This window comes from Sciurus carolinensis, chromosome 9 (assembly GCF_902686445.1).
Source record: "Sciurus carolinensis chromosome 9, mSciCar1.2, whole genome shotgun sequence".
Classification (NCBI taxonomy): domain Eukaryota; kingdom Metazoa; phylum Chordata; class Mammalia; order Rodentia; family Sciuridae; genus Sciurus; species Sciurus carolinensis.
In genome coordinates, this window is record NC_062221.1 from 72,090,421 (window position 1) to 72,102,929 (window position 12,509).

At 34.8% G+C, this 12,509-nt stretch overlaps 1 protein-coding gene across 11 annotated transcripts in view; it reads right to left on the minus strand.

The window, feature by feature from the left end:
- The window catches only part of Stxbp5l (syntaxin binding protein 5L), a 424,978-nt gene that overhangs the window by 202,006 nt on the left and 210,463 nt on the right, over positions 1-12,509 (minus strand). For all 11 annotated transcript variants that reach the window (XM_047563364.1, XM_047563362.1, XM_047563358.1 and 8 more), the window contains exon 9: positions 2,060-2,183. In XM_047563364.1, the coding sequence (XP_047419320.1) occupies positions 2,060-2,183 (124 nt within the window). The remainder of the gene's footprint in view (positions 1-2,059; positions 2,184-12,509) is intronic.

Sequence of the window (12,509 nt, forward strand, 5' to 3'; positions counted from 1 at the left end):
CTTTTTATTTGTATATATGACCAGGGTAACTCCACATTATGTACAATCACAAGAGTGGGAACCTAATAGAATAAGTTATACTTTATGTATGTATATTCTGCCAAAATATATTCTATGTCATGTATAACTAAAAAGAAAAAGGAAAAAATCATGACATATTCTCTAACTATATGAGAATCCATAATTTTTTAAAGATTAGAAATATGGAACATAAATAACTCATGTGACAATGGAATTAGAAATACAAATTTAATATTAATAAAAATTATACATCAATGAAATTACATATCAAAATTCATAGGATAAAACAAAAATGACATTTAGAGAATATTTTTATTTTAGAAAATAAAAGTGGCTGAAACAAAAAAGAATAAAGTGAATCTAAAGAATGTAGATAGATATGACAATGGATGTTTGTATGTTAAAATCACTAAAACTCAAATTATGTAACATGAGGGAGCAGAATTTAATCTTATTTATTATTAAAGATATAGATGTTGATGATTTCAACAACCTGTGAAAAGAACTTTATCTATTTCAATAGGAAAGCAGAATTATAGATAACACAAATTAATAAACATCGATATGGTATAGGGAAGGCCCCAAAGGGCTAAAGTTAGGCTCCCTTCCTGAGGATTCTGATGGGTTTTTAATGTGTAGTCAAGGTCATAAACACTGATTCAGCATATGTAGTCAACATCATAAACATCTGCTTGTGAACACATGTGCACTGATTTAACCTATTGCCTATGCAGGCTATGGAAAGGACTCAGGGCAAATAGAACTGGCTGGGAGCTGGTGGCTGGCCAGGGGCCTCCAAATAAAGCATGTCTATTATCCCAACTGCATATTGCACCTTCTCAACCAGTGAGATCCTGAATCTGCTTCCAGGGTCTGAGCCTCCACCCTCACACATGGTAAACATAAAAGTATCAAGTATTCAATCACCCAAAAAGAAATAATAGAAGTCAAATTTTGATAATATATAGAATTAAACAGAAAATGAATACATCCTAATACTTTTTTACATATAAAAGATATGAGAATTTGGGGGACAGGGGTTAAGGGAATATGGAGGTATCATAGAAGCAAATAAGTTAATTCTAAGTTGGATGTAGAGCAAATACCTATCGGAGGTTTCCTTAACATCAGTCTCTAAATAAAGCATTTTTAAGTAAGTGTAAAAATGTAATGTAATCTCTAAGTAAAGCAGGTTAAACGTGGCAATAATTTAAGACTTTGCATATAGAGTCTGCAACTATGGTACAAAAAACGGCAGATGAACGGAATATGAAATAATATGACCTATGGATCACCTATTATAAAAAACATTTTATAAATGGGGTATAATAATAAATACTCAGAAACTTCACAATAGAATGTGTTTGATTATCTGTTAGGTTTTGATCTTTCTATGCTTACAAATAACCAATCGTGTGAGGTAGACATAGATTTCAGAACATCACCAATATTATCTGAAATAATTTGGTCATTCAAATTATTGATATTGAGACATCTGAATTTTTTAATTCTACTCAGGTACACACCAATATAAATATTTTCTTATGATTTAAATACCCTTTTCCATATGAAAAATAATGAAATAAATAAAACCTGTATCTAAAACCACAGTCCTCATAATTTAGTGAAATCAAATGGCAGGGAGAGAAATAAGGGCAAGAATCTAGAAATTGATACAGAACAAAGTATTATATGGATTAAGTCTGAAAGTCAGATCTATATAGTGCCATTCTCTCACTTTCTCTTCAACCCTTAAAACTGGCCTTATTTCCTGCATTATTTCTTCTGAGATATGTCAATCATTCATTATTGAATTTTTCATTGGGCCAATATGTAAGTATGACTCACAAAGTATAAATGTGGGTTAGAGTGAAATACAGAAAGTTGGGGCATGTTATGTGGGGATCTATAGGAAATATAGAGAGATACAGAACCAATTACCTTTTCCTACCAAACACACAATACCACCCACCCTTTCAATTTCAACTCAAGGCACTGTATGTCCAGTGTTTGTTTATTTTGAAAGCAAACATCTTACCATGTGGAACTGTGGTCTGGAAAGGGCGACTTGGACTTTTTAGGTTCCATAAAGTCAAGCTACCATCTGAATGGCTGCACATGAACTGTTTGCCCTCATGATGCCAATCAATTGAATGAATAGCCTAATAACAATGAAAAACAAGTAGGGAGGGGAAGAGTAGATATATCACTCTTTATTTCAAAAGAAAAATTCAGACATAAAATTATTATACAAATAAATATATAAGAAACATTTTTTTTCTGACCCAGATCAATTTATCTTTGGGAATCAACCTTCTACTGATATATAAATGGCTACTAAAATTTATCTCCTGAGATAAAGTTAAATAAAGTTTGTAATATCATTAAATAACAGAATGTTTTGTTGGAAAGGCTATGTCCTATATATCCTATTCCCATATACTCTAATGATGCTTATTTGAAAAACTATTTGCATAAAAGTAGATGCAAGGTTATCAGAAAATAATTTCTTGGAAAATGGAGGTCTACTTCCCCTCAAAGTAGTCAATTTAAAAAATAATTAAAGAACTTCTATGTTCCAGACCCCATGGTAAGCATTTTTATACATTATCTCATTTAATCCTATAGAATGAATATATATTAAATTTCACAATTCACTCATGGTGAATCACACAACTCAAAGGCATGATTCCTTAATTATCAAATCCATATCCTCAATCATTGTACTGCACTGCCTCTGGCACATACTATTTAAATTTATTAAAGCAAGATTTAATTTAAAAAGTTGTTTTTTTTTTTTATTTTTCAGTTTCACTCTGCTCTTTTGATTAGAAAGTAATTATTCCATTTTCCCAAGATGTTGTATTCCCAATACTAACAGTGTCTTGTATAAAGTATGTATTCAAGAAATTTCTATTGAATGAATAAATAATTAATGTTATACTCAATTCCAAATCTTTGGTATTCTTTCAAAATTAATAAATTACCAGAACTTGGATAAAATGCTTAAGTATGTGAGATACTCTACTAGACAAAAAAACAGAACAAATGTATAAAACATTTTATTCTTACAGAAATTTCAAGAGGGAAGATGTATATAGATGAATAGTAATCATAATTCTCACTTCACTTTTAACACACACATATATATACATATAACTATATATTTATAAAGTTAAGTATGTAGCAAAGTATGAAAAGTTTCAAACAATAAGTACTATTACAGTTATAGATACCTGATGGCTAGAATAATCATTAAATACATCATTTAGAAATAATATATAAGCTGTGATTCAAAAGAGAAGTAAGATTTGATGGAATGGTAAAGATACCATGAAATTCTGGACTTGTATTTTCTCCCACCCTGGCCTTCATTATTATGCAGAGGAGACTTCTTTTTCTGCCAATCTCCATCAGAAGGAAAACATTCTTCACTGTCTTCCCCTCTGCAGGTGGTTTGGGTGAAATGTCATCCTTTTGTTTCACCTACATAACTTTGATGAACCTCAATCAACCTACATTTCTTGCAGGTTGTTTTGGTCACCAAGCTAGAAGAGGCAGAGAAAGCATTCACCACTCTAAACCTTCATCACATTCCACTGAATTTCTATCCACTGGAGAGGACAGATGTAAAAAATATAGCCATGACAAAGCCAAAATAAATAAGTGCTATAAATGAAGTATAATTATGGAACAAAAGAGTGGGAATATACAATAAGCTTGTTATTTAAAGATGATGATGACAAATAATGCATAAAGGAGAAACTGATATGTGAACTGATTTGATATTCAATTTTTATTATTTGATCATACCCTACTCTTTTCTTTAAAAATATTTGCTAAAGGGTTTATCAAAAGTCAAATATAGGGCTGGGGTTGTGGCTCAGTGGTAGCGTTCATGCCTAGCATGTGTGAGGCCCTGGGTTCAATCCTCAGCACCACTTTAAAAAAAAACAAGATAAAGGTATTGTGTCCACTACAGTTAAAAAAAAAAATTAAAAAAAAAATAATACAACTAATTCAAGAAAAAAGTTTGAAATATAGGTAACAATTTGAAAGATAAAACACTAGTTATATTTGAACAACACACTGGCTGTGACTATTTCTTTAATATGGAAAAGAAAGAACGACAAAGAAACCCCAAAAATTAGGTAACAATCTGAAAAATGGAAATACATAGTTTTTCTAGGAATTAAAAGATTTTCCTCATGTCCAACTTTGAAAGATTTTTCCATGAGAGATTATTTTTAAAATATTGATATAATGGAACAAAAATTCATAGCTATTTCTGATAACAATCTTAGATTTCTAAAATAAAAAAATCACAATTCATGAATGACTATTCAAAAAGCCAGCTAGACAGTCCAAATAGCTTTCTAGTACATAAAAAAATGAATGGGATTTTGATATTCAGAAATGGCAAGAAGAGAGTTCACAATAAGGAATTAGTAGTAGCAAAGGCTCAGAGGTAAGAATAGTGGTATGTTTAGTATATAGACAGTGACCTGTCTGAAATAAGGTGAGTACGGAAGGATATAATAAATTCAACTAAAGGGAGAAGCACTACAGCCTAAAATCTCATGTCAAGTAACATGGACTTCATTGATAAAGGTATCACTTAATAATTCTGAGGTAATTACATGACTTACTATGCTTTAAATGTTAATCTTATTAAAGAAGGAAATATTGCAAAGGTAAGATATAAAAAGAAAGATGGTTAGTTAGAAGCCTCCTATATTTACCCAGGCAACAAATAACGTAGAACTGGACACTGGATGCACGAATGAGAAAAAAAAGGAAATAAATGAGGCAACATAAAGATAGAATCAAAATGACTACAAAAACTGATGGCATATGATATATGAAAAAGAAAGTGTCAAATACTGCCTTCCCCGCAGGTTCTAAACTGAGTTAAAAAAAATCAAAACTTAAAACCAAAAAAAAAAAATATAGAAGTTTGGGTCTTTATATAAAATCAATGCCAATGGGAGATTTATCTGGAACTATTTAAAAGACTGCTATTTAGATAGACAGCTCCAGAGAGAGTCAAAAGCCTAGAGGTGTGTGGATATTAAATTTATTAGTGTAAATATTCTCTTTGATTTGTGGATGCTAACCCAAAACAAGAGAGGGTGGGGATGGGAATAACAGAAATCCATCTGATTAGACAAAGGAAATGAAGAGGTACATGAAAGGGGCCAGGGGAATAGGAAAAACAGTAGAATTAATCAAACATAACTTTCCTAGCCTTTTATTTGAATATACAACCTGGGTAAATCTACATCATGTACAACTACAAGACTTGGATCCTAAATAGAGTAAGTTATATTCTATGTCTGTAAAATTCACCAAAATACATTCTACTGTCATGTTTAACTAAAAATAAACTTAAAAAAAAAAGTTTATAGATATGAAAAGTGAAGTATTAAAGAAAACTTCAGAAGTTATGCAAGAAAATGAAGTTTATGACTACCTTATTAAAATTACAGGACATACAAGTATGTATTAAAGTAGAAATAAACTAAGACTTAATTTCTAGGTATGAATTAATATTATTGTACTCTACTAACTCGGGCAATACTAATCCTAATTGAAAAATTCCTTTGCGAAATTACTTTTTAAGAATTGTTCCACACTAATTATGAAGAATGGTTGGATTCATCATGGCATATTTATACATGTTTATCACATAGGTTTTTTTTTGTTTGTTTGTTTTTGCGGTGTTGGGAATTGAACCCAGGGCCTTGTGCTAGTGAGGCAGGCACTCTACCAACCAAGCTACATCCCCAGCCCTTATCACATAGTTTGATCAAATTCATTCCCCATACTTTCCCTTACATTCCCCTCCCCTACCCCTGATCCCCTGCTTCTACAGTAATAGTCTCTCCTTTTCATTCTACTGTCCCTTTTTTCCTTCTTCTTGCTTCTACATATAAAATACGGGATACTTGTCTTTGAGTCTAGCTTATTTCTTTTTTTCTTTTTTCTTTTTCTTTTTTTTTTTTTTTTTTGCAGGGCCTTGCGCTTGTGAGGCAAGCACTCTACCAACTAAGCTATATCCCCAGCCCTTGCTAATTTCTTTTAACAAGATGCTCTCCAGTTCCATTTTCCTGCATTGACATAATTTCATTTTTCTTCATGACTAAATAAAATTCCATTATGTATTTGTAACACATTTTCTTCATTTATTCATCTGTTATGGACACCAAGGTTTGTTCTATAACTTTGCTACTGTGAATTGTGCTATAATAAATATGGGTATACACATATCACTTCAGTATGCTGACTTTAATTCTTTTGGGTTAATACTAAGGGTAGTATAGTTGGATCTTGTGGTAGTTCTGTTTTTAGTTTTTTGAGGAGCCTCCAAGCTGATTTCTGTAATGGCTGTAGTAAGTTACATTTCCACCAACAGTGTATCTCCTTAACCTCACCAGCATTTATTTTTATTTTTGATCTTGATGACTGTCATTCTGACTGGAGTGAGATGATATCTCATTGTAGTCTTGATCTGCATTTCTATGATGGCTAAAGATGTTGAACAATTTTTCTTAAAATTGTCGGCCACTTGTACTTCTTTTAAGAAGTACCTAATTCATTTCATTTGCCCATTTATTAAATGGTTTCTTTGGTGGAGAGAGGTTGAGTATTTTGAGTTTTTATAAATATTCTGGATCTTAATCCTCTGACCAAAGAGGATTTTTCTGGAAAAGATTTTTTCCCCTTCTACAGGCTGACATTGTTTCCTTTGCTGTGCAGCAGTTTTTTTAATTTGATGCTTTCCCATTACTGATTCTTACTATTATTTATTCAACTAGAGGATACTATTTAGGAAATATTGTTTGTGCCTATATGAAGTGTTTCCCCTATGTTTTCTTCTAGTAGTTTCAAAGCTTCTGGTATAATATCTAGATCTTTGATCTATTTTGAGTTGACATTTTACAGTGAGATATAAGGACAAGGTCTCATTCTAAATAGCATTATCCAGTTTTTCAAGTACCATTTGTCAAAGAGGCTGTTTTTTTCTCCAAAATGTTTTTGACATCTTTATATAGAATCAGATGACTGTAGCTATGTTAGTTTGTCTCTGTGTCTTGTATTCTATTCCATGGGCCCACATGTCTGTTTTTATACCAGGATCATGCCATTTTTCTTAGTATGGCTCTATAGAATAATTTGAAATTGGGTATCATCTTTGTCTAGTATGAGATAACTATATATATGTGGGTTTTTCTCTGTGTCCTCTATTCTGTACCACTGGTCTACCTGTCTATTTTGGTGTCAGTACCATGCTGTTTTTGTTACTATGGCTCTATAATATATTTGAGGTCTAGTATTACAATGCCTCCTGCTTCACTTTTCTTGCTAAGGATTGCTTTGGCTATTCTGGGTCTCTTATTTTTCCAAATGAATTTCATGATTGCTTTTTCAATCTCTATGAAGAATGCTGTTAGCATTTTAATAAGAATTGCATTAAATCTGTACAGTATTTTTGATAGTATGGTCATTTTCACAATATTAATTCTGCCTATCTAGGAGCATGGGAGGTCTTTCCATCTTTTAAAAATACAGTTATCTCATAGTAGACAAAGGAGGCAAAAACACTGGAGAAAAGATAGCCTCTTCAACAAATGGTGCCAGGAAAACTGGAAATCTGTATGTAACAAAATGAAATTAAACCCCTACCTCTTCCCCTGCACAAAACTCAACTCAAAGCAGATCAAGGACTTAGGCACTGTAATAGTTACTCTGCACCAAATAGAAGAAAAAGTAGGCCCCAATCTTCACCATGTTGCTTAGGATTTGACTTCCGTAACAAGACTCCTAAAGAGCAAGAAGTAAAATCAATAATCAATAAATGGGATGGATTAAAACTGAAAAGATTCTTTTCAGCAAAGGAAACAATCAATAACATGAAGAGAGAGCCTACAGAATGGAATAAAATCTTTAACACATGCACCTCAGAGCATTTTTTCTCCAGGGCACATAAAAAACTGAAAAAACTTAACACCAAAAAACCAAATCGTCCAATCAATAAATTGACTAAGAAACTGATCAGACACTTCAAAGAAGAAGAAATACCACTGATCTACAAACATATGAAAAAATGTTCAACATCTTTCACAATTAGATTATCTAACAATAATCTGGATTATTCATGAATATGGGAGGTTTTTCCATCTTCTACTCTCTCCTTATATTTATTTTTCAGTAATTCATAATTTTCCCTGTGGAGGTCTTTTACCTCCTTAGCTACATTTCTAGGTATTTTATTTTTTCTTTTTCAATCTATTGTGAATGAGATCCTTTTCCTGATTTCTTTCTTGGTACATTCATTTTGTTGTATAGAAAAGTTCCTGATTTTTGTATGCTGATTCTGTATCTTGCTACTTGAATAAATTTATTATCTCTAGAAGTCTCCTGGGGAAACCCTTAGGGTCCTCTAAACATAGAGTCATCTCATCTGCAAACAGGGATAATCCTTCCTATTTTCCTATTTGTATCCCCTTTCTTTCTTTATTGTGCCTACTTGTTCTGGCTAAAATTTCAAATATCATATTAAATTGGGGTGGTAAAAATAAACATTCTTGTCTAATTCCTTATTTTAGATGAAATGCTTTCAGTTATCCCTCATTCAGTATGAGGTTGTGGCTTTGGGTTTGTCATGCATGGTTTTTATTATGCTGAAATAAGTTCCCTATACCCCTAGTTTATTCAGGGTTTTTATCATGAAGGAGTGTTGAATTTTTGTAGAAGGTTTAGTCTGTTATCTATTGAGATGGTTATGTGATTTTTGTTCTTGATTCCGTTTATGTGGTGTATTATGTTTATTGATGTGTATATATTGAACCATCCTTGCATCCTCAGATGAAACTATGGTTAGCACGGTGAATGATCTTTTTGATTTGTTGTTGAATTGTTTGCAAATATTTTATAAATGATTTTTGCACCTATGTTTATAAAGAATTTCGTTTTGGACGGGGCGATCCAAGATGGCGGCCTAGAGGGAGACTGCACCCCCAGTCGCTCCAGAACCCAGGAGTTAAGAAGGGGAGGCATTGAGAGACTCGGACTGAAATAGAGCCACAGGTGAGTCTGCCCACGGGTAAAGCTCGGCCCGGGTGGCAGGCCCAGATAGAGGTGGCTTATCGGAGCCGGGCAGGGCAGCTAGAGTCATCCACAGGCAGCCCTGCGCACTCCGGTGGTGGGCCCCGCCCACACAGCCAGCTTCTCCAGGTTCTCGGAACGGAACTAGACCGCTAGTGAGAGCCTTTCTGACCAGAACAAGCTCCGAGTCCCGGAGCCACTGCAGCGCAATGTACTCCGGCACACAAGCAGCTTCAGGGACCAGGATAGGGCAGCCAGAGACCTCCCCAAGTAGCCTGGACCCCTGCGGTGGGAGGTGCCTTTCAAGTCTAGCTTCTCAGACCAGACCGCCCAGTGAGAGGTTTTCTACATAGAACCAGCCACAAGTCCCCGAACCAACGGAGAGCTTCGATCTGCAAGCAGCCTCTGGGATCAGGGCAGGGCAGCCAGAGAACTCTTCAGGCAGCTCTGCCCACTCCGGTCGCAGGCTCTCTTCACAGGGCGATCCAAGATGGCGGCCTAGAGGGTGACTGCACCCCCAGTCGCTCCAGAACCCAGGAGTTAAGAAGGGGTGGCATTGAGAGACTCGGACTGAAATAGAGCCACAGGTGAGTCTGCCCACTGGGTAAGCTCAGCCCGGGTGGCAGGCCCAGATAGAGGTGGCTTATCAGAGCCAGGCAGGGCAGCTAGAGTCTTCCCAAGGTAGCCTTCCACACTCCGGCAGTGGGCTCCTCCCACATGGCCAGCTGCACGGTGCAGGCCCACAGTGAGAGCATTTCCGCACAGAGCCAGTTCCAAACCATGGAACCATTAGGGGGCTAGGGGCAGTTTTCTTCAAATGCGCTGCTTTATCAGATTCCTCCAAGACATCAGGCTACTGAAGGCTGAGAGGTGATACACTGGAAATCTACCGGGACACTATAAGCCAATAGCGGAAAACTGCAATATCTCAGGGTCCCACTGACAGCTGACCAATATGAGAAAACAAGGGAAGAAAATGTCCCAAACAAACCTAGATACTACATCAATAAAACCCAATGACAGCACAGCAGAAGAAATGTCAGAAAGGGAGTTCAGAATGTACGTAATTAAAACGATCAGGGAAGCTAATGAGGAGATGAAAGAGCAAATGCAGGCATTGAAGGAAGAGATGAAAGAGCAAATGCAGGCATTAAATGATCGCACCAATCAACAATTAAAAGAGCAAATACGGGAAGCAAGAGATCATTTCAAAAAAGAGTTAGAGATACTGAAAAAAAAAACAAACTGAAATACTTGAAATGAGGGAAACAATAAACCAAGTTAAAAACTCCATAGAAAGCATAACCAATAGGATAGAACACCTGGAAGACAGAACCTCAGACATTGAAGACAAATTATTTAACCTTGAAAGCAAAGTTGGCCAAACAGAAAAGATGGTAAGAAATCATGAACAGAATCTACAAGAATTATGGGATATCATGAAAAGGCCAAATTTAAGAATTATTGGGATTGAGGAAGGCTTAGAGAAACAAACCAAAGGAATGAACAATCTATTCAATGAAATAATAACAGAAAATTTCCCAAATCTGAAGAATGAAATGGAAAACCAAGTACAAGAGGCTTATAGAACTCCAAACATACAAAATTACAACAGACCCACACCAAGGCACATTATTATGAAAATACCTAACATACAAAATAAAGACAGAATTTTAAAGGCCGCAAGAGAAAAGAATCAAATTACATTCAGAGGGAAACCAATAAGAATATCAGCAGATTTTTCAATCCAGACCCTAAAAGCTAGAAGGGCCTGGAACAACATATGCCCCAAGCCCTGAAAGAAAATGGATGCCAACCAAGAATCTTATACCCAGCAAAACTTACCTTCAAATTTGACGATGAAATAAGATCCTTCCATGATAAACAAAAGCTAAAGGAATTTACAAAAAGAAAGCCAGCATTACAGAACATTCTCAGCAAAATATTCCATGAGGAAGAGATGAAAAACAACGATGCAAATCAGCAACAGGAGGCGCTAGCCTAAAGGAATAGCCAAATAAAGGAGAAACCAAATCATGTCAAAAACAAATATGAGTCAATTGACCGGGAATACAAATCATATCACAATAATAACCCTGAATGTTAATGGCCTGAATTCATCAATCAAAAGACACAGACTGGCAGATTGGATTAAAAAGAAAAATCCAACAATATGCTGCCTGCAAGAGACTCATCTCATAGAAAGAGACACCCATAGACTAAAGGTGAAAGGATGGGGAAAAACATACCATGCACACGGACACAGCAAAAAAGCTGGAGTATCCATCCTCATCTCAGATAATGTGGACTTCAAACCAAAACTAGTCAGAAGGGATAAAGAAGGACATTACATGCTGCTTAAGGGAAGCATAAATCAGCAAGACATAACAATCATAAATATCTATGCCCCGAACATTGGCTCATCCACGTACGTCAAACAAATCCTTCTCAATTCCAGAAATCAAATAGACCACAACACAATAATACTAGGCGATTTTAACACACCTCTCTCACCACTGGATAGATCGTCCAAACAAAAATTGAATAAAGAAACTATAGATCTCAACAACACAATCAGCAATTTAGACTTAACGGACATATATAGAATATACCATCCAACAAAGAATGAATACACTTTCTTCTCAGCAGCACATGGATCCTTCTCTAAAATAGACCATATTTTATGCCACAAAGCTACTGTTAGTAAATACAAGAAGATAGAGATACTACCTTGTACTCTATCAGATCATAATGGATTGAAATTAGAAATAACTGACAGAATAAAAAACAGAAACTTCTCCAATACCTGGAGACTAAATAATACACTATTATATGATGAATGGATAACAGAAGACATCAGGAGGGAAATAAAAAAATTCTTAGAAGTAAACGAGAACAAAGACACATCATATCAAAATCTCTGGGACACTATGAAAGCAGTACTTAGAGGAAGATTTATTTCATGGGGTGCATTCAAAAAAAGAAGTAGAAATCAACAAATAAACGAGTTAACACTACAGCTCAAAGCACTAGAAAAAGAAGAGCAGACCAATACCAAAAGTAGTAGAAGACAGGAAATAGTTAAAATCAGAGCCGAAATCAACGAAATCGAAACAAAAGAAACAATCGGAAAAATTAATAAAATAAATAGTTGGTTCTTTGAAAAAATAAATAAAATTGATAAACCCTTAGCCACACTAACAAAGAGAAAGAGGGAGAAAACTCAAATTACTAAAATTCGGAATGAACAAGGAAACATCACAACAGACACGAGTGAAATACAAAACATAATTAGAAGCTATTTCGAAAATCTATACTCCAACAAAACAGAAAACCTTGAAGACATCAACAAATTTCTAGAGACATATGAACTACCTAAA